This window comes from Rhipicephalus sanguineus, chromosome 10 (assembly GCF_013339695.2).
Source record: "Rhipicephalus sanguineus isolate Rsan-2018 chromosome 10, BIME_Rsan_1.4, whole genome shotgun sequence".
NCBI lineage: Eukaryota > Metazoa > Arthropoda > Arachnida > Ixodida > Ixodidae > Rhipicephalus > Rhipicephalus sanguineus.
In genome coordinates, this window is record NC_051185.1 from 27,850,730 (window position 1) to 27,873,076 (window position 22,347).

Here is a 22,347-nt window from a genome sequence, read left to right on the forward strand (position 1 = left end):
GTATTGCGGCAAAGCTGCCTTTCAAGCTCTGCTACGGTTGCAAATTTATTAACTAAAAAAAACGCTGGTTCCAACATGGAGATGAAAGATGTGGCAGAGGTGGGGGCTCAATGCTGTTTTGAACCTGAAATTTGGGCAGGAAGTCCGAAAAATTGGACGTCGAAGCTTTTTAGCATCCAAAATTTCAGATGTTCTTATATATCGATGTCTACGAGGCAGATTTAGAACTCCGGACTTGAAGGGAGCACACCCTTGTCCGCCACATCAGTTGGCCTTCCACAGCAGTTGAAAGAGGAGGAGAGGCTGAGGAAATGGCATCTTTGCCTATCACATGTAAAGTGTTATCGGCAACACTTTGGTTGCACCAAATCATGTACATAAATACAATTCGGCCTCTACATTCCCTCATTCTTGATAAGACAATTATGAAACACCACCCCGCCAGTGCTTCATCAACCTAGCGAAAAGAAACACTTTGATATTGCTATCTCATAAGAATATGCTTAGGAATCCTCTCTAACATTTCTTTTCTGCAATTTTGCTTCGAAGTATTCAAAAAATATTCTAGAAATATTCGAGAAATATTCGAAAAATATTCGATTCGATTCGCACTCACACTTCAATATTCGAATTCGCTTCGCACGCAAAATTTTGCTATTCGCACAGCTCTACCATAAACATAAATGACTGTGCCATAAGCCCAACCACCACTGCCATTGGCTGATTTAAGCATCGTGAGCCGCATAGTTACCACGGCAACCACGGGATGCCGCAGCGTGCCCACACACACTTGCGTTCACAATGAAAGTAAGCCACGCATTCGAAGAAAAAGAAAAGAAAAGAAAGTACACAAGGTCATGACGCACGCTGACGAACAGATGGATCTTCTTGCCCCCTTGTCATCCCCCTCCTGCCTAGCTTTTAGCGCGCTCGCTGGTACGAAAGGAGAGAGAAGGCGTTTGAAGCGTGCGACAGATCCCTGTAACTCCGCTCGTACTTGACAGATTCTAAAATTTCTTGCGGCAGTCACTTCACGAGACAATAAACTCCTTTAATGAAGTCATTTGATGATTACATGGAAAAGTGTTGCAGGGCCCCTTTAAGTGATGTTGCCGTCGTTGCAGCCTGCGACGATGACTGCACGGGACGTCTTCTCGACGAAGTGGAGCACATGCTGGCACTGCTCAACAGGTTGAACACCACCGACATCATCTCTGCACCCTGGATTCACTTGCTCGCCATTCAGGAGAACTCTCGCGTGATGAGGGTGAGTGAAAGAACAGTGTCGTCACTCAGTTTATTAGTGCAGCTGGATAGATACGGTGCATTTGCGACCTCGCGTCTTCTCGCTGTCATTGACGTTGCTCTTGCTTCCAGACCGACCTCGACAACTACCTCCACCTCGTCGACAGTGGCAACCAAGTTCTGTCCAACTTTTCGTTCCACTTCAACTTGGAGACGCAAGCGGAAATCTTGTTTGAAAGGGTATGAATTGGTTGTCGCATTTTTTTTTCTTTTTTAAATGTAAGATGCTTAGGAGATATTGGCAGGCTTTAGATGAGCGCTGGCTACTCCTTTAAAAAAATAGAGAATGTGGTGAAGGACACAGACAAGAAAAAAATTGCATAATTTAGCACCAAAACTTAAAAGTCGGCTCGTATAATTCAAACACTCACTCCAATATTCTGGAACGCTTCACCTGTCAGCACTTTGGAAAGTCTATGACAGTGCCAGCCTTCGGCATAAGTGTTGCTACATTTCTTAGGCAAACCACAGCAGCTATTGAGAAGTGCAGCATCTTTGTCAGCTGAGGGGTGGGGCTGGGCTCAACTTTGTGGAATGAAGGAACAATTTTGAGTCAAGGATCATTTGGGAATAGGGAGTCAGTCTTGAAGTCATGCAGTAAAACAAAGAATGTAGAAAACACTTACTTCTAAGTGTTTTTAAGTTAGAAAACACACATATAAAGTCCGGTCAAATGAATCTGGGATATGTTAAAGTAAAGGTGTGTAAAACCAGGATCGTAACACAACAAGGTCAAGTTGGTGGGCTATTTCCTGCTGAATTCATAAGTAAGCACGAAAGCTCTTGGAAGAGAGTTGGCTCAGCTGTTTGTACCTTGATTGAAGATGAGCAGATTGCTGGGCTGGGGTCAGTTCTTTCAGTTATGTGAACATGCTGGTGCTATAGTTTAACTTCCTGAGAAGTCTTGATGATCTCTAACTGCTTAACTCTGGAAAAACACAAGATAGCGCAATTAAGCATTTGCTCTCACGTGGCTACATTAACAGATCATGGAGGCACCGCAGCTATACGGCACTTCATTGCTAAGAACAAGGTTGTGGGTTCGATTCCTGTCCATGATGGCTGCATTTCAGTGAGGGGCAATATGCAATATCACCAATGTTCTTAGAGTTATGTTCACGTAAAACAAAAACCGAAGAAATACAGGTGGTCAAAATATGTCGAGTTCTCCAATACCTTTTGCGTCATCATCAAATCGTGATTTTGGCATGTAATACCCAAGAATTTGATTTTAATAGGCTACACTGGGACCTTTAGGGCACTGACTTGACTTGCACGTTTTCACTTTTGTAGATCGGTAGCCACGCAAAGTGTTCTACTGTTCTTCTATGTCGTGCAGCGAAAACACTTTCTACCACTGGAGAATGAGCTCAAGGAAGTCTGAATATAAGTTACGGAACTATGTTTTTCATAAACTTTTTCTTTGAAACGTTGCAGTCCAAAGACATGGTGCGTACTCTACCTGGAGTCGCGCATGATGTCAGCCACCTGCTGCTAAAGGCCAGAGAACTGCTCGAGCTTGTGAACAAGTACTATCAGGAAATTAAGGGTAAGCACTGCATTGAGTGAACTTTGCACACATCTCTAGCAAGTTCTTTTAGCGTTTGACATTTTCTGAGTGTGCTTATAGTAAAAAAGTTGCGTATAATATGAACAGCAAAAACAAGATGATCTGAGTGGCTCAGTTTTAGAGTGAAGCATTGTAGTAGACATTAAGTGGCTAGAGGTGTGTGCACAGTGATTTTAAAGACCGAATCGAGCACGATTTTAATGGTGTAAAAAGTGAATTGATGCAAATATCGAACACTTTTAGAATATTTTTTTAACGTTGCACAGTGATTTTTGCAGTTATTGTGAGATCATGTTGACATCTCTGTGTTCGTAGCTATAGCATTGAAAGCGTACATCGAGCATTAGGAACAATTGAGCAGATTTTTCGCACGACCAGAACTCTTTGGAGAGTGCAAATGATCGTCCAGCTCTCTGAGACGTACGCAGCCTGTGCACTGTGTAAGCCTTCGTGCTTTATACCTGTACTAGGGCCGCGGGCGCAAAATTCGTTGTACTTTTGCATGTATTCTGTGTTTATTTCAGTGCAGTCAACATCTTGAAATATTTATGATTTATTCAAAAAACATTCATCTTTATTACTAGCCACTATTCCACACGAAAACCACATTGAATAGCGCACTATTCAATTCACTGTTCAAACATTCTTGAAAATTTGCACACCCCTACTAATTATGCTGATGCTTTTAGTAGTAATAATAACGATAACAGAGACACCAAGGTTTCCAAAATGCTAAATTAAATGTGATTTGTAAACAAAACCCTTTCTAGCTGCCGTGGAGTACTTGAAGCAGCAAGGCTGGCACAGTGGGACAGCCACTGGCATCGATCGCCTCGTCGAAGAAGCGCAGCGAATCCTGTTGGAGCTGCAAAGGCGCAACTTTGATCGTCCCATGGACGAGTCAAACAGGGAGAACAGGTACAAATGCCTCACTTTTCTCATGAGTACTTAATGCGTATTCTTGATTGCACTTATGAGATGTCTTTCTGAGTTGCAAGTCTTCCGCGGAAGCATTTATTTGAAGTTGAAAGCGCACGTGAATTATGTAAAATACGCAGGTTTGGGCATGTTGGCAGTATTACATTTTTTCAGACAAATGTGCAGTAGCACAGGGACAGCAAAAGAATAGATATGCATGAAGCATTGATACTTCTACCAAGGTATTGATTGAACAAGCATTTTCATTAACTGAAGGTATATTGTTGCTTCTGCAAGGATGTTTAATACACTCGAAGTTGCGATAAATTTAATTGTACCCAACAAAATTTAAAGTAAGGCTTTTTAGATCAAATGCAAGGAATGTGCAGAAAAAAAGGGCAGAATTTTCATTTCAGTGAATGTTCCAGTATTAATAGGTCCTCACTTGGTGAGAGTGATTGAGTTAACAGAAATTCTGTAGTGAGTTCAGCAGATGGCACACCAGCTTAGCACTTCATGCGTGTACTCTTACTGTCCTTGTATTGTTGTGTGGTGGTTGCATGAATATGCGAAGTGAGGTTATAGTTACGCAGGTTATTTATGCTAGGACCACCCTCCACCTGCACATTAGTATGATATCATGAATTTTAAATATGTTCTCATATTTAGGCCATTTGCTCGCAAGCCAGCGTTATCAGAACTTTCTAGATTGGGTCTCTGGCACGTTTAGAATGTAGCGGGGTTCTTTTTACGAATAAGTACTTAAGTATGGACCTGTGTAGATGTTGTCGAAAGCTATGATGCAACAGCGAGCTGGCATGGAAACTCCTGCGCCAGCTGCAGTAACCGCCCATCTTTATTTATTTTATTTTTTTGTCCTCTCTGGTTTTTGCAGCCTTCTCTCTAGTTAGGAGTAACCCCTTTTGTTATTATATAAGTGTTATATGTTTAATTGCAACTTGACTTCACAGTACAGTCGAACCCACTTATAACAATATTCAAGTGCCACAAAAATTCCATCGTTATAACCGATAATTGTTATAAATGGGTTGCATGAAAAAAAAAAGCAAAATACAGTCAACTGTTGATTTTTCGGATATGCTTGAAAACGCTTTTGCGGTACCGTAAAAAGTAACCAATGCCTCTTTTGCGGCACCGGTTACATGCAGACTAATATACACCTATTCGTTCAATTCGAATACCTCGAAATTTCCCATAATTTAAATTCGAATCGAAGCGAATTTGAATACTGTAATATTCGTTCGAATATTTGAGGTGCTCAAATATTCGCACAAGCCTAGACACGCATTATGATTGACTGTCTATAAATGTGTAAAATGTACATAATTTGATGTCAGGGTTCTGGGGACCACATTTAAAGCCAATGGAAGCATTTGAACAAATTTTAGCGCATTTTACAGCAATTAATTGTAATTACAGCATAAATAATTACTTAGTTATTGCACAGTCATGCTATATTTCTTCCTAAACCGAGTTCAACGACCCGCTCAAGTTACATGAGATAGTTATCTGCTGGCAGCAAGCATTCCTAAAAAGATTTTAAAAAATATTTCGAAATTCCTGCAGAAACACCTCACATCCAATGTCGCCTTTACCAAAGTGATTGTGAGCAGCAATATATGAGGGTTGTACCAAAAGTAAGGTTCCCATATTTTTTACAAATAGAAGACATTGTGTATTGTCATTAATTTATACATTGTTGAAAAGCTTACACTTTTGTCTATTTTTCAACATAGTCCCCATTTTTTTTCGGCACACTTTTGAAGACGGTGCCCAACTTCTGTATTGCTAAGTTGAAGAGGTCTCCCGCCAACCCGTTGAGGAAGCGTGTGATCTCTGCTTGCACTTCATCGTTGCTCTTGAAGCGTTTGCCACCTAAGTGTTCCTTTACCTTGGAGAAGAGGTGATAATTGCTGGGGGCTAAGTCTGGGATGTACAGGGGATGGGGCACAACAGTCCACCCAAATTTCTTCAAAAGCTCCTGTGTTTGACGAGCCACGTGGGGTCGAGCATTAACGTGAAGAAGCGCTACTCCCTCCGTCAGTCGTCCTCTCCGGCGATTCTGGATTGCTCGCCGGAGTTTGGTCAATGTTTCACTGACAAGACTGTTGTTTTGTTTTGGCAGTGTAATGAAACACCCACGTTTCATCTCCCATGACTATAGAGTCCAACAACTTCTCCTTGTTGCCTCCCCCCTCACATTGTTGATGAAACTTGCGAGCATCCGGGGGACCCAGCGAGCACACACCTTGCGAAAACTCAACGTTTCTGTTAAAGTTCTTTCATTTGTGCCATGGGAAGCTTCAGGAATGCGTTCAACAAGTTCAGGGACAGTGACCCTCTGATCTTTGAGCAGCTCACTGTTGATCTTCTGGACAATCGCATCCGAAACCGGCAGTCTTCTACTTCGTTGTTCATCGTGAACTTCCGTGCGACCCTAAGCAAAAGCCCTGCGCCATTTGCAGACGTGCTGAATGGACCTGCACTCTTCACCATAAACCTCAGTCAGTTGCCGATGAATCTCCATGGGTGGTAACTTCCTTGCTTGGAGAAATCGGATTCTGTTCGAACCTCGCACTTGGTGGGAGCGGCGATCAACACTTCCATCTCTGACAGCTGCCAAGCGAACACTGAGCGACGTAGAGAATTGCGGACGGGCGGGCTCGAGAGAGGGGGAACAAGTGCGCACGGCACTGTTGTCAGATTTAGCCTAGCACCTTCCTTCAAGGTTGTAGCTCAGTGGGTACCTTACTTTTGGTACAACCCTTGCATTTCAATTAGAAGTTATATAAGGAAACTTTACGCAACAAGGATGCTTAATATACCGTTCGCACTGTCTTTGTGGTCTCTTTCTTGCCAACAGTGCACGAAAATGACAAAAGTCACATCTTCAAATAAGGACGCCATGACGCAAACGGTGATAATGCGGTATAATCAGTATTCGTCGTATCGGGGTTTGACCGTACGTTGCAACTGTGGCCCAAAACTCCCACCTCACTCTAACCTCAAATGCTGAAAAGCTGATTCAAACCACCATTCCAGCAGATTGGGTGCACCTGATGGACTTTGACCAAGCTGGGTTTTATGAAATACGCTGTTGAAACTCAGAAAACCTGGTCATTTCAGTAAAACTCAGTTTTCTTATATTTCTCGTGGTGACTTGCAGGAAGGCTCACCAGCTGCTCGAGAGAGTGAAGAACCTGGTCCTCAACCTGCAAGAGGTGGGCGACATGGCCGAACGACTGGATCGCATCGAGCAGCTGCTCAGCGAAATGGTGCGCCGAATCCAAAACGAGGTGCAGAACCCGACGGCCAGAGCATTGGACCTCTTGGAGAGGGAGCTGCAGACCCTTCAGTCAATTCAGGTGGGTTAAACTAAGGCTTCTTCTAGGGCCAGTAAGCAACCCTACAGTCCAAAATTTGTGATGAGAAAGATAACTGCGCACTGTACGATGTGGACATGCTGCCACTAGAATTTTGTGAATGAGTGCTGTAATCAGCAAGTGACAGGGTATAGAACAACTCGCTTCAGCTGGTTTTGGTTTCTCGTTCGGCCTTCCCACCCTTCTCCACCACGAAGATGGGTGAACATAACCCGTTGTCATGACTGCGCCCACTTCAGCAACGTAACTTGACGTCAGCGATTACATCATCAGTGCGCAGCCAATGACCGAGCAGGGCTTCCTCCACGTATCGCTCTTGTCAGAGTGGCACGGTGAGGAAGTGCAGTGCGAGGGGTGTGAGGCACTGGCGAGGTAAACAAACATGCGACACGCATGTCAACTGAACTGCGCGGCCGAAATTGCATCACCGCAGAGCCAAGGCGCTGTTTCGTAGTGCAGTGGACCAATCGGCGAAGTCAGTGCTACATAAAGTTGTCCATGGGCAACATTCCATCACTTCACGGGCAAAGAGGACTCAACAGGCAGTGGAGAGAGGCATGGGAATTGTTTTTCAAAATGAAGCATCTGTGTGGCGTGTAGTGCTGTGCTTTTCACAAAACGTGATTGCTGCAACCTTCTGCACGAATTGGCGAGCTTGTTTGGGAGGTGGTAAAAAATGTTGGAGCCTGTTTAATGGCCCTTTAATGCTCAAGGGCTGTGAAAAGGTTCTGTAATGCTGCTAGAAGCACTGAAACAATTCTGTGTGCCAGGTTCAAGCACACAGCCAACTTAACAGCCTATAGAAAGAACAAATATGTGGCAAGTTTTCCTAGCGAGACCTGTCATCATGCGTGGAGCATTTAGTGGGGTGAAGCAGGGACGTAGCAGTACATATGTATTATTTTTTACATTTTTACAAGAGCAGATAGCCAACATTAGGCAGTGCTGGTGTCAAGCAGTAATTACGGTTGTGTTGACAGTCTAAGTGTACTTTTTCTCATTTCTTCTTTTTTTGTTCAGCATTTCATTGGTGGAAGCCAGGATGGAGCCGGCAGAGCCAATGCCTCGCTGGTTGAGGCCAGAGAATGGCTGAGGAAGGCCCGAGATGCGATTATCGACGCTGCCTTCAAGTTTGACGTGAGTTATTGAACTTCTATTGCGTTTACAGATACAAAGGACTTAACATATACTTTTTAAACTCTCAAGAGACTGAAGACACTGAACGGTGCAAGAATAGGATTGAATTCTTCATTACGATTGAAGAATGCAGACATATACTTTAATTTGTTCATTAATCTGCTGTTTGTGCTTGCTGTACTGCAGGATATTTCAGATTTGTTTGAAGCAAACACCATTTCAATTAGTGTATATTTCTGCTTTTTTTGGCAAAATTGTTTTGCCTTCTCAAAAACTACCTAGTGTAACTGCTTAAAAAGCACAGAGTGAATAAAATAAGCGTCATCTGGGTGTTTGCACAGCAAATCACACATAGTAGGCTTTTAAGCCAGCATGTATGAAGTGCCAATTTGTTACACATGTGCCACAAGCTATACATGACTTTTCTGTTCCTGCTTAGACGATTCAGGTGGCACCAGTACAAATTTTGCAATGTTGGCACACTGTTCATGGCACTAAATAAGACATGCAGTGCTAGGCAGTAAACGCACATAAGCACATTTTGTACATGTAGAGAAAAGCAGAAGATGTGCAATATTCTTTCACTCTTCATGCCAAATTCTTGAGTTGGGATTATCCCCAACAATGTCACCCCATATCAACATAATTTTCTCAGCATTATCTTGCTGTAATAGCTTTAAAATGAGTTGCATTGCTATGTGCAAGTAATCTTTGCGTATACAGTTGATCCCAGATATATCCAACTCGGATACATCGAATTATTGGCTATATCGAACAGTTGAAAAATCCCCTTGAATTTCCCATGCAAAAGTATGGGGCTGGCGCGCACGTATATCGAACTCCCGCACAGCGAAACATCCATTATATCGAATGCTGTGCAGCGCTGAAGCCCAGAGAGTGCATTTTTCCTAACAAATATTGATAATTTTTCGGCCTTGGTCAAACAAGTTCCGATCCCTCATCGCACGCAGGTGAAGAAAGGCGGTGTTATTCCATTGCGTTGATCTAGCTCGTTGCCCAGCGCCTGTCAGTGCACCGGTCTTTCGATGCGCGATCCGCAGTTTTTAACGCACGGGCATAGTGTTTTTCAAAAAGGCTGATTGCCGGGGGCACCAAAATGAGAATGCGAAGTGACTCGGCAGCCTCGTTGTAATGTTTGCATTCTCTTCCTTGTTTGTTCGTGCATGATGGCATGCGGGCCCGAAAAGCATGGCCTTCGAGATGCGCAACCTCGTGACGTATTTTTGGTGTTTTCGGTTTTAAAACACACATCTTGGAGGCTACGCTTTTCTCCCATTTCTCGCTAAATCAAAGGCATCAAAGGCTGCCTTCTACGAAGCCACAAGTGTCATCGCTATCGGCAATCTGTCAACGGTGGAGAAATGTTACAGACCGTCAAACGTAGGCGGCGCCGCTGCCACTGCTAAACCCTTGCATCGGCGTTTAGTGCCGATCACCACTGTTGTGGCCGACGGTGCTGAATTTGCTTATTTGGAAAGCTTCAATGATATTGACGATGACTTGGTGAACTTCACGGTGAGCAAGAAGCAAGACAGATTTACGGACTATTTTCATGCGAAATAAAATGCGGTAACTTGCAAATCATCATGTTCGCGCTTTTTACAATTTCCGAAAACTGTGTCAAGGCCTGCAGTGCTTTAATTAAAGCCTTAAATGTGCATATTTTGTATTTTGAATTAGCGATATATCGAACTATTTCACGGTCCCCTTCGAGTTCGATATATCCGGGATCGACTGTATTTCATGTGAGAATCGGTAATAGTGAACTGCTTTGTCATTAGAAGCTGTTGTCGTTACATATAGTATCGTCGTAAGTTGGTTATTTTTCTCACTTTGGTTTAAAGGTTAAATGACAGTTTGAAGTGTGAAGTTTATTTGAAGTTTTGACAATACATAAGACATGAATTGTCATGGTGCTGGAGCAGAAGGCGGGACTGTACATGCCTGACTAGGCTCCTGCCGCTACGAGTACTACAGACAACAGCAACAGTGAACAACTGCAGAAAAAAAGAAAAAGAAGCAAGAATATATACATATATATGTGCATGTACATAAACGGCACAGTTACACATGGGCTGGTTCAATACAGTATAATAAACAGTAATAATCCAAATAAGTTCACAAAATGTTGGTGGATTATGAACATTGGCTGTGTTATGCGCAGGAGCTGCCCCGACTGCTTATCGAAATTTCTAATGCGACCGATGCGCTTGAGGAACGGCGTGGCACTCTCGACCGTCTGAACCCGGAATACCGGGACAAATACGTCTCGGGGTGTAAACGACATGCCGACGAAATGGGCATCCACGTTGGCGCGCTTGCGGAGTAAGTGACCACCGTTTCGTGTTTCGTGTTCACATCTCACTAATATTGCTCTGTCATCGTGGCATCCCGTACTAAAACTTCAAGCACCTGCCGTGGTGGTCTAGTGGTTATGGTGCTCGACAGCAGACCCGAAGGTTGCGGGATTGAATCCCGGCCATGGCGGCCGCATTTCGATGGAGGTGAAATGCTAGAGGCCTGTGTTCTCTTAGGTTTAGGTGCATGTTAAAGAAAACCAGATGTTCAAAATTTTTGTAGCCCTCCACTATGGCGTCCCTCATAACCATATCGTGGTTTTGGGGTAATACTCCAAGAATACCCTAAGAATTATTATAAATTTGTAAACGGTGAACAGAAACTGTAGTTGTAGTTGACTCGTAGTTATTCAACCTTGGTAATCCAAAGTTTTAGAGTCTAAACGAACCTAGAAATGTTGTTTAGTCAATTTTGGTGTCAATGCATTAATTTCTACTATACTTTCCTTGGCTTCATTGTCTCTTGGCTTTGTATGATAGTTACTAATGAAAATAGAGTCCCTTGGTTTCTTTTTTTTCTCATTCATTGCATCAATTCTTGTTTCTCCTTGTTATTGCATGTTATTTGTACTGTGTACATTGTGTTCATAATGACTTTGCATACATAAGAATGCCACACTTCGTATGTGCACATGACCTCTGTGCGAAATGTGGTGCTTTTACGTATCCAATACCATTACGAACACTACGTACGATGCCCACGAATTGAAACGCGACAATTTAGGGCACAGTCACTAATGTCTAGTGACTGTGCGCATCTTTAAAAGGTGGCACAGGCCCAGTCAATCTATATTTGTTGAAATCTTCGTTTTCTTGCATACGTGAAATGTCAAATAAACATCTGAAAGATTTGCACTACCTACGCTTAACCACACTTTACCGACTTGCCCAAACTACCGCGATTATGATATGTGGCATTGTTCTTTTTCCCTGAAAAACAGCCAGTTCAGGACAACACAAGAGGTGTCTGAGTACCCGCTGCGAGCTGCCCGCGTCTACCAGAACATCGTCGATGCTCTTCACGATGCTGAGGAAGCTGCTCGCAAGGCAGCTGACGCAGCTGACAGAGCTTTTGATGAGGTGCCAATTTATTGTTCTTGTCTTACCATTAACCCCTTCCCCGTTTTGGACCAGCACAGCTCGTCCTTGCCAAACTGTCACCAAACCATTTTGGATGAGTGTAGCTGGTCCACCTTGTGGAGGAATTTTTTCATCGTTGTCAGGATGATGAAACCATTCTGAGAATGCTGAAAACTTCTGAGAGCATTCGTGTTTTTGTTAATTATTAGCAGGTAGCCAGTCTTCTTTTTTCATGACTAATAACAAGAAACTTCATCATGCTAATTTGACATCGTATGTGCTTCAATTTTTTTTTAACAGGGAGACGTTGCTTTTTAGAAGAGAAATATTCACTGTCAGCTTTAAAAAAAAAAGCATTCTAAGCAGAAAACTCAAGATGTAAAAGCACTTAAGGGGTTAAACAAAGGGGTACTAAAAAGCTAAGCTAAAATAGTAAATCATTGTTAGAAAGCTTCTAAAGCATTACTTTTACTGAGAATATGAAAAAAAAAGTCTCTCTTCTACGAAAGCGTGGTAGCTAGCTGTTTCCGTGACATAACATGACCCACTAGTACTGATAAGGTGTTAAATTTTTATTGGTGCTTTACCTATGGTTTACTAGGCTCTGGCTGTGCTGATGGACATACTAATATCGTCATGCGCAGGCATACCCGCGGACTGGCGACAGCCTCACGCACCAAGCCGAAAGCGCGAGGGAGCGTAGCGAGGATCTGCTGAGACAAGCAAAACAGCTCAGAGATGAAGACATACCAGGTAGGCTGAGCACTGGCAGACGTATGGTGATACTTAAAGGGAAACCAAGAATAATAAATATTTGACTTATATTAGCGAAGTATAGTTCTGCAATACCAAAACTAAAAACCCAATGCCAGTATGTCAGTGTGATGTAGATTTCAAACTAATTTTTCATGTCTTTGGCATGTTGGCTCAGTAAAGGTTCCTGAAATTTGTTGCCATGCTGAGCCCCTGGCTTCTTTAGAATGCATTGTATTACCTCTTAATCGACAAATAATTATATAAGCCTCGGGCGATGCCACCAATATCTATGAGGTCATGATGAGTGTGTGGGAGCTTCAAGCCCGTTTTGCCCCCTAACTTAGCTTACCAGGCATCTTCTCATGGCAGCAGGGAGACATTTGGCATTGTCGTTTGGTAGTTTACCAATACAAATCAAACTAGTTTTCTTTTCAGTGTCCCTTTAAATAAGCTGATGACGACAATGATTGCAATGCACATCTGGTATTGATCTTTTCTTGCATGCCCAGAGCTGCAGTACACGATGCGCGTCACGAAGGGCCGGCTCAAGGGTCTCGGCGAAGACATCGAAGACGGAAACCAAGCCGTAGCAACCATCAACCGAGAGCTGGACCGCCTTCCGACCGACATATCCGGTCCGCTGGACGATGCACTCCGCGAAGCCGATCGTGCGGACGGTAAACAGAAGGGGGCTAACAATTTTGTGGACGGAATTGTTGGACGCCTGCCGGGCTTGATAGCCAAAGTGGAAACTCTGAAGACTGGCTCTGCCGAAGGACTTGACAACCTGACGCGCCTCAGTGAGTGTTTGTTTGGTCCTGTATCATAGCTACAGTAGAACCTCGTTGATATGTTCCCGTTTCGCACGATTTCCCAGTGCAAACGTTTGCGGTGTCGTTATCAAGCGAAACTGCACGACGTTTTAGTAAATTTGTAATATACATTTTCCCAGATAGTATGTTTCTTTACCCATTTTTTAAAAAAAATATATGAACTAGGTTCTACATTTACATAAGGCGCAAACTGTGACGACGATAGGGGAAAACGAAGTGACCACACAAGGAATTATGCCTGCATTGCAATTTAGAAAAGCGCTACTGCTAGTTGACATTTTATTAGCGAAACAAGCGTACTTATACAGATGCCAAATTTTATCTTGCACATGCTCACTGTAATAAAAGGTCATTACATCACTACATGCCAATACATGCTGGTGTAGGATAACGGATATCTGACTGTGACATAACTACGTAGTAGTACAGTCGACGTCCGATTTCCCGGACCCTCAAGGGACCGCGAAAACGTCCGGAAAATCGGGCAGTCCGGAAAAACGAATGCACGTGATAACGCACATTTTTGGTAGGTATTTTTCGCTGACGGAGAGGGTCACAGCGGGAGTACAAGATTCCCATAGCAATTCAGCCAATGCATTGTTTAGGTGGCTCTGAAAAGAGCCGTTTATAAAAAAAAATACATGGCCGGCACTACCTCATAGGTCAGCACTTGGGCGCAAAGAAGTCGCTTATTTTCTTTTGCACGGTCCGCTTGCCCGCGATTATGTCTGCCTCAATTTCAGTCAACGTCATGTTGCCGCTGTACACCAATGACAGTGTCATAAGTGCTCGCGTCAACTCCGTGTTCGTTGGCTGTGTAGGAGCTGGCTCTTCGTTCTCGGTGTCGGAGTCATCGGAATCCTCCGTAACTTGATGAATGATTTCGTCATCGGTCAACTCCGCACATAGCTCGAGGTCTTTGTCAGCGTCGGCGAAGCCCTCAAGGGTTATCTCAGCTGGAATCAACACGCCGCCAGCGCGCAGATCGTCGAAGGCAACGTCCGCGGATGGCAGTTCGTCATCGTGAGCCTACGAGGTGGCTTTGTGCGCTTCGAAGGCGCGGACGAAGACGAAGGAGCAGTCGGTGCCATTGCTGTAAACGGCGAATCCGCTCGACGAAAAGCGCAGCACGAAACAGCTAGGAACTCGGTCGATGCTGAAGGTCGGGAAACGTGATCACTGAAGGTAGCGCGCAGCAGCAAATGATCAACCGCAGACACGACCGCAGAGCTGGCACAGCTGACAAAACAACACTCGTAAACAACACGTGAACGAACACAGTGAAGTTTGGCTTGGCTAAGCTACGGCTGGCAATGGATTGACACGTGCGGTTTCGAGGTTACGGCAGCCGCGGCGCGGTGCGGCGTTGCTGCTGATGCGAGTATGGTGGGTTCAAGGATATGAAAATGAAAACAACCAAAATGGCGGCGTCGGTGGTGACTTTGGGTCGGCGGTTAACAGTAAAAAGTCCGGGAAATCGGATGGCAAAGGCTATAAGCGTCCGGAATTTCGGACTTTTTAATACATTGACTCTACGGGGAACTTGACGGTGCCACAGATGAGTCCGGGAAATCAGGCATGTCCGGAATTTCGGGCGTCCGGGAAATCGGACGTCGACTGTAGTAGTAGTAGTAGTAGTAGTAGTAGTAGTAGTAGTAGTAGTAGTAGTAGTAGTAGTAGTAGTAGTAATAGTAGTAGCAGTAGTAGTAGTAGTACTTTATTCAATATAGAAGCACAAAAAGGAGGGAACTAAATAAAAGGAAGAGCCTTGGGCGTTGTAGTTATTTCACATTCCAGTGAACACCTGAACTGTCGTACCGTTGTAGGAAGAGCGCATTGTTACAGAATTGGAAATACAACGTAAGAGAATAGTCAGGGTGAGAGGAAAGTTATAATGAAGGGAAATGGAAGTACACAAGTGCTTCAAACATAGTCAAACCTCAATACAGCAAATTTGAATGTGATGAATTGTCCATTATGGCGAAGTAAATGAAGAATAGCCCTGTCGTTAAACTAGTGTTACGAATATGCGTTTATAACTAATTTTCACATATAAAGTAGCCATTTTGTGTCAGATGCAGCTTCGTTATAATGATATTTGACTGTATGTGAGATGGTTCAGTGCGGTGACGTGTGCTTTCAATGCCGTTCCATAGTTGACGAAGCACATCGGGGCATCAAACAAGCCGATCAACTGGCCAGTCGCTCTGAGCAGTCCGCAGCACGTGCTCGACAGGCCCACAACATGCTGCAGCTCAACCTGAAGGAACTTCGGGACAAGATTCTCCTGGCTAGACAGCGGGCTTCGAGCGTGAGTCCAGTGATGACATTTTGTTCACCCATCTACACCAGGGGTCTTAAACTCAACCCAGCTAGTGAGCCGCAGTCACGAAATTTAGTCTCCCAAGGGCCAGGCCAGTGAAAAAGATTCGAGCGGGGAATTGAACAAAATGTTGGTTAACGTTGCCGCTTGAAAGAAGGCTTTTCTCATGTGTCACATATGGGTCATTTCTGCATGGAATTTGAGGTCAGGATTCGAGAACTGTACCTATACTGATCTCCATACTGACTGAAATCTGGATGCCGATTCTGTAACATACAGTTTTTGTTCAGTGGTTATGCTTCAAGATGTGACCGCATGGGGTACCTCATGAAAAAAATGCTTAAGTCACATCGTGTAGCTCACGAACACGCTTATTAAGGAAAAAGAAATGGAATGCAGACAATCGTTTGGGCTGGGCCGTTAGCAAAAGGTTTGCGGGCCATGTGTTTGAGACCCTTGATCTACAGTACAAGCCTATAAGTGTCTGTTTAAGTGCGGTTCAGTTTCACCTTATTAATACAAGTTCAACATGCAAGAATTGATTACAAATTTTATGCAGGCTATATTATGTTATTGTGATTATCTAATATTGTGGGCTGTAACCTGAAAAGATGCTTGAAAATGTTCACTTGCTAGGCCAAGCTGCACTGTCTCGTGCAAAACCTGTGAGTGTGCATCTCCGTACACTTCGTCTTACCTAATCAAGATGGCGGACATTGGGCAGACATCGTAATTAAGATTTAAACGTGTGGATCAGCGCAGATCTCAGTTCCCCACATCGTTAGTCTTCGAAACACTTTTCAGCTTTGACAGTGCCACAAGCTCCCAAAATTATGACCATCTTAGCCAAGGCAGTGTAGATGTGTAGGAAAGCATGACTGTGTCATTTATTATAGTACCTGCAATTCATTAAGTTCAGGGAATTGTGTTAATAGAATGATCAGCTGATATTCGATTGCAAGTAGATCGATACATTGCGACAGCTCATTGATACAGGAAATGCTACGATCAGAAATGTTTTCCGAAGAATTGTTTGATGCAGACTTCAGTTAGCAGGTACATACATGACTAACATCTGCACTAAACAAAACATTATACATACGCGGTTTTATACTAAAGAAAAAGTGATTTCAGCTCCGTCAATTCTTTCTTTGATTGCAGATCCGAGTGTCACTGAGTGCCGACTCGAATGACCAGTGTTCGCGGTCATTCAAGCCCGAGATTGAGTCAACCATGACCAACAGCATCATACTCAACTATGCCATCAAGGAAGATGATCAGAACAGCTTGCTGTTCTTCTTGGCTAACTCTAAAGGAAAGGTAAGACCCTTGCCTAATGTAATGTGATAACTTAATCAATATCGTTCATATGAATACACTGTTGTAAAGAAATTTGGACGACTGAAAATTTTAAGGTCACTGAGTTCGTAATGGCCGGCGTCTGTAATCTGTGTGAAGTTGTGTTGATAAAAACTTGAATTACTGTTTTAAACTTCCATGCCAGTTATGTTTTGTGTTTTGCTTGGACTTCAAAGCAGTTGTACGGAAGTTTTTTTTAATTAGGTTTCCAAGCAGAATAAAATTTAGCTTTTGTACGTCAGTTGTGACAGTGTAATAGAGACATCGCTTTTACACGTCTTCACAGTCACAATTGTCATATCACGAACCCCAGATGCTTCGTAGCACAGCCTGTGTGACAAGTTAGTTTTATTTATTTTTTTTCCCTTCTATTTTTCACATAAATGCCACATCATACTTCTGTTGTACACAAAATGTCACCTGAAAATCGTCACACAGTGAATGATTTAGGGAGTGGAAAAAAGGTATTGTAACATACTGGATTTTGCCGTGGGGTTTCATGTTCCCGTCTCGTTCCTTGGTGTAAGGCACGGGTTTCTAACAGTGTCACCACTCTTGATTCTCTCGCGAACTTGTACTTAGGATGACTTTATGGCCATCGAAATGGTGAACCGAAAGATCAAGTTCTCGTGGAACGCCGGGGGAGGCACGCACAGTATCACACACAGCATGCACATTGAGACCAACGACCCGCAGCTCGGACGAGACTCGAACTGGTACAAGGTGGAGGTGTTCAGGCAAGTGACAGATATGAGCTTTTGGCATTTCAGAGGATTGCCTTAGGGATACTAACAGCGCGCATGTTGACTTTCTCACTCCTACGTTGACAGCAGTCTTTCGTCGTCTTTTAGAACATTAAAAAGAAATCTTGTATCTTGTTACGTCTATACAAGCAACGCAGTTCTTATAAACGGACGATAATACATTTAACACAAAGGCAAAAGATATTAGAAGTTGACCATGTTGTAGGATTCAAGATACATACGGAGGTCGTGCTGATGTGTTACGAATTAGCTTCGGCACGATGTAAATATTATAATTAGGAAAACAGTGAATGTGTATGTGATTGTTTTCTTAAGACAAAGTTGTTTTGGCAGTTTATTTTAGCGTTTTTCTTTAAATATATGTTTGTGAACTAACAAGCGTGTTCCAAATTTATCGTAATATTCCTCCTTGTTCAGAGTTGGCAACGTGGCGACACTTAGCGTCAAGCGTAAACCCGATGGCGCACGCGATGATCCTGAAGAGATCACGGGGGCTGCACCGGCTGGATTTGGCAAGATGGATTTGGACTCCAGCTCCTACTTCTACGTTGGCGCAGTGCCTGACAACATTTCAGTGAGTAACCAACTGCACTGCATTTCTCTCAATGCTTTGCTTGTACAGTGGCCTGCATTTCAAACTGATTACTGCTCTGCTGAGATGCTTGAACTCCTACGATAGTAGATTGTTTATATTGTATCAAAATGTGTTGGCACTTTCCATTTCTGTAATGTACTTTAAGATGTCAGTATCAATCAACCAATTAATTAAGCAAGGAATTTTTTCAGAATTATAGTATGTGCAAAAAAATTAAGTGCCTCAAAGTGAACTAAGTAAATAACACACTATGACTGATTTAGAATATGGTTGACCATTAATACCAAATCATCAGTACCGTCACTTTAAGAATTATTACAGAATGATTAATTAATTAGCTAATTAGTTGATTTCTTATGAGGTACTGATTTCTTTGCAATTACATTTGCTGATTACTGATTAGGTCATTTTTCGTGCTGCCTGTGGTGTAGGAAATCTTTATTACTTTACGCAGAATTTAACAATTGGAATATGTTGTTACTTGGGATACATTGGTTGTAATTTCATTTTTCTCTTTTTTTTGTGCTTGGTTGGAAATTCTTTTCCCAAATTTTGGGCCACGAAGTCTACGTGTTTGTGACCCTTACAGACGTCTATACGGCATGGCTGTAATTTTATTCTTGCTCCCAGGCTGCGCAAGAGCTAACCGCAACGACTTTTGTGGGCTGTCTGCACGAAGTAATCCTGGACGGCAAGCAAGTCGGCCTTTGGAACTTCCTCACAAACGAAGGCTGTGACGGTTGCAAATCGGGGTGAGATCATTTTTAATAATATTTAAATTTCTGCAGCACGATGTTGTAACGAGGCAACAAATTGGTGAAATTTGACAGACTTATATAAAGAGCCGTTTGCAAGAGTACAGAAGCTAAGATCACACTAGTACCAGTAGCACCAGCAGTACCAGCGGTACTAGTACCAGAACCAATAGGGAAGCCAAGGTCATGAAAAACGACACAAACATTTTTCAGTAGATCATCTGCTACTTCCGCTGCATGCTAGCAACTTGTAAAAGTACTTCTATGTTCAAGAAAAAAAATTATTTGTTTGACATTGTGAGCACATTCTTGCATGGCAACGAATCGGTGTAGCGAGAGCGAAAGAAACTCATGTGGCAATGTTGCAGTGCACTAGTTGCGAAGACTGCATGTGTAAACAAATTTCAGGCCTACCGAGGACGTGGACCCGAGCGCGTTCCACTTCAAAGGCGAGGGCTACTCCATCCTGCCCCAGATACGTCGCTACCAGAGCAACAGTTACTACATCTCTTTGCTCATCAAGACTTTCGATGAAGATGCGCTGCTGTTCATCTCTCCGAACCCTGCAACAGTGAGTGTTGCTGATCGTGCTGATTGTGATCACTACATTGCGCTCTTTACTGTTTAAGACGCACTGATGGGATAGTTGGTTCACGACAGCTTATGGCCGTGCGCATAAAAAGGATGAAACGGACACATAAAGATAGACATAGACATCTCTGCTTACGTCTTTGTCTATTTATGCTGCTTTGTCCTTGTTTATAATGCTCACCACCATTAGCTCTTTACTGTCACAGTAATTCCTAAGCACCAGTGGGGATAAGCCACTGCAGTAAAGTACAAAGGAACACAGCAGTGTAACCCTGTGAAAACGTTAGCATCCTCTTATGTGCAAGAGGAAATGTTGGCTAGTGTGAACTACCTAATGTTATAATAGCACGGTTGTATTCATTCAATCTCAATCCATTGAGATTATTGCATATTCACAGAAAATTCAGCGTGGTTCAGCTTGAATATTTTTTCATTTTCCTGCCTTTCCCCAAAACTTTTGTGCAGGGTGAATTCGTGTCACTGGGACTTCGAGGTGGCCACGTGGTGTTCCAGTTCAAGATGAGCAACAGTGCGCCCATGGAGTTGCGCACCAAGCGAAGGTACAACAGCGGGAACTGGACCCGCGTGATTGCCGAGCGTGACAAGCAGGAAGGTTAGTTTGTCAATCAATCAATCAATCAATCAATCAATCAATCAATCAATCAATCAATCAATCAATCAATCAATCAATCAATCAATCAATCAATCAATCAATCAATCAATCAATCAATCAATTTACCTAACTTATGACACACCTGCGTTCGGGAGTAATACATAATGTCAAGCTGATCTGTGCGCCATACATTGAATTACAGTTGACTCTCGGTAAACGGAAATGTCTTAAATGGAACTGCTACCTAAATGGAACACCTGCCTTTGATATGATTGGTTTCATTCTTGAATTCTGCACTCCTGTTCATCTCTCAGTAAATGGAACTTTTAAACGGAACACATTTTCCTGATCCCTTCAGGTTCCATTTAATGAGAAACTTACAATCAGTTAGCAAACGGTACAAGAATTACAGACACTGTTAGTGTGCATAGGTAATCAAAGTGAATATTTATATACCAATAATAATAATATATTAAAAAAAGCATCAAACAAATCGTTTTGTATTAGTACATCAGCTACTGCAAATAGTTGTCAGTTTTACTCCCATGCTGTTCTTGAAGAAGAGCGACGTCATAAATACGTAGTTTGACAGGAAATGTTTGCATACTTCGTCGACGGGATTATTATTCATTGTAAGTTGCCTTTCTAATGGCTGTATTAATGAGAACTAACAGACTGTTAGTTCTCATTAATATTGTGTCTAACAAAGAAAAACGAGCCCTTAAAAGTCATCTTCTTTCCTTCTTTCTATTGACTGTAGCGCTGTAACCACAAGACGTAAGCAGGAGGCGCGAGAACCCTATTCTAAAATAAAACTGGTACCTCCTGTATTACCCAAAGCAAACGTGTGCAAAAGCTCTTTGGGTCCCCAAACAATTACTGCCCCTATTCTTAACCTTTTTTACTAACTTGAGAAACGTACGACCGCGAAATTCCGAGCAAGTACCCCCCCCCCCTCCTCAACAACTGGAAATTGCCGGCAAAGTGGAGAGGGTGGGCGCTTTTCCAGAATGGCACCAAAATTCAAGACGGTGCAATGGCGCAGAAATTGAAAATTAGCAGTACAATTGGAGGGGGCGCATGCTCGGAATTTTGTGATATTTGTTTCTTTATCATTTGGTCTAAGACAGCCGCGTTTGTTTGTGGTTTTTATTAGGGGTGTGCGAATATTCGAAATTTCGAATATTTTTCGAATAGTGTTTGCTATTCGATTCGATTCGCTCTGGAATTTTACTATTCGAACTTCCAAAAAAAAATACAGTCAACGTCCGACTGAAAATGACCCCTTCAGATTTTCAATACGCTTCACCTCATTACACTCTCGTGTTGTGCCAAAGCTGCCTTTCAAGTTCCATTATGGTCGAACTTAGCCAAGAAGCAGTCAACATCCGATCGGAAGTGGTCCCTTGATTTTAAATATGCTTCACCTCATCACATTCCAGTATTGCGGCAAAGCTGCCTTTCAAGCTCCGCTACGGTCGCTGGAACCGCTGGTTCCAACATGGAGATGAAAGATGTGGCAGAGGTGGGAGCTCAATAAATGCTGTTTTGGACCTGAAGTTTGGGCAGGAAGTCCGAAAAATTGGAAGCCGAAGCTTTTTAGCATCCAAAATTTCAGATGTTCTTATATATCGACGTCTCCGAGGCAGATTTGGAACTCTGGACTTGAAGGGAGCACACCCTTGTCCGCCACAGCAGTTGGGCTTCCACAGAAGTTGAAAGAGGAGGAGAGGCTACGGAAATGGCATCTTTGCCTATCACGTGTCAACTGTTGTCGGCAACACTTTGGTTGTGCCAAATCATGTACATTAATACAATTCGGCCTCTACATTGCCTCATTCTTGATAAGTCAACTATGAAATCCCGGTGCTTCATCAACCTTGCGAAAGGAAACACTTTCATGTTGCTATCTCATAAGAATATGCTTAGGAACCCTCTCTAACTTTTTCTTCTGCAATTTCGCTTC

At 43.0% G+C, this 22,347-nt stretch overlaps 1 protein-coding gene across 1 annotated transcript in view; it reads left to right on the forward strand.

Moving 5' to 3' along the window:
• The window catches only part of LOC119407300 (laminin subunit alpha-1), a 133,573-nt gene that overhangs the window by 86,855 nt on the left and 24,371 nt on the right, over nt 1-22,347 (forward strand). Inside the window, exons 35-51 of the mRNA XM_037674204.2 lie at nt 1,125-1,267; nt 1,378-1,485; nt 2,743-2,854; nt 3,646-3,793; nt 6,981-7,179; nt 8,218-8,334; nt 10,520-10,680; nt 11,654-11,792; nt 12,437-12,545; nt 13,058-13,348; nt 15,538-15,692; nt 16,866-17,024; nt 17,646-17,800; nt 18,245-18,401; nt 19,053-19,174; nt 19,586-19,748; nt 20,234-20,381. Of these exons, the coding sequence (XP_037530132.1) occupies nt 1,125-1,267; nt 1,378-1,485; nt 2,743-2,854; nt 3,646-3,793; nt 6,981-7,179; nt 8,218-8,334; nt 10,520-10,680; nt 11,654-11,792; nt 12,437-12,545; nt 13,058-13,348; nt 15,538-15,692; nt 16,866-17,024; nt 17,646-17,800; nt 18,245-18,401; nt 19,053-19,174; nt 19,586-19,748; nt 20,234-20,381 (2,586 nt within the window). The remainder of the gene's footprint in view (nt 1-1,124; nt 1,268-1,377; nt 1,486-2,742; nt 2,855-3,645; nt 3,794-6,980; nt 7,180-8,217; nt 8,335-10,519; nt 10,681-11,653; nt 11,793-12,436; nt 12,546-13,057; nt 13,349-15,537; nt 15,693-16,865; nt 17,025-17,645; nt 17,801-18,244; nt 18,402-19,052; nt 19,175-19,585; nt 19,749-20,233; nt 20,382-22,347) is intronic.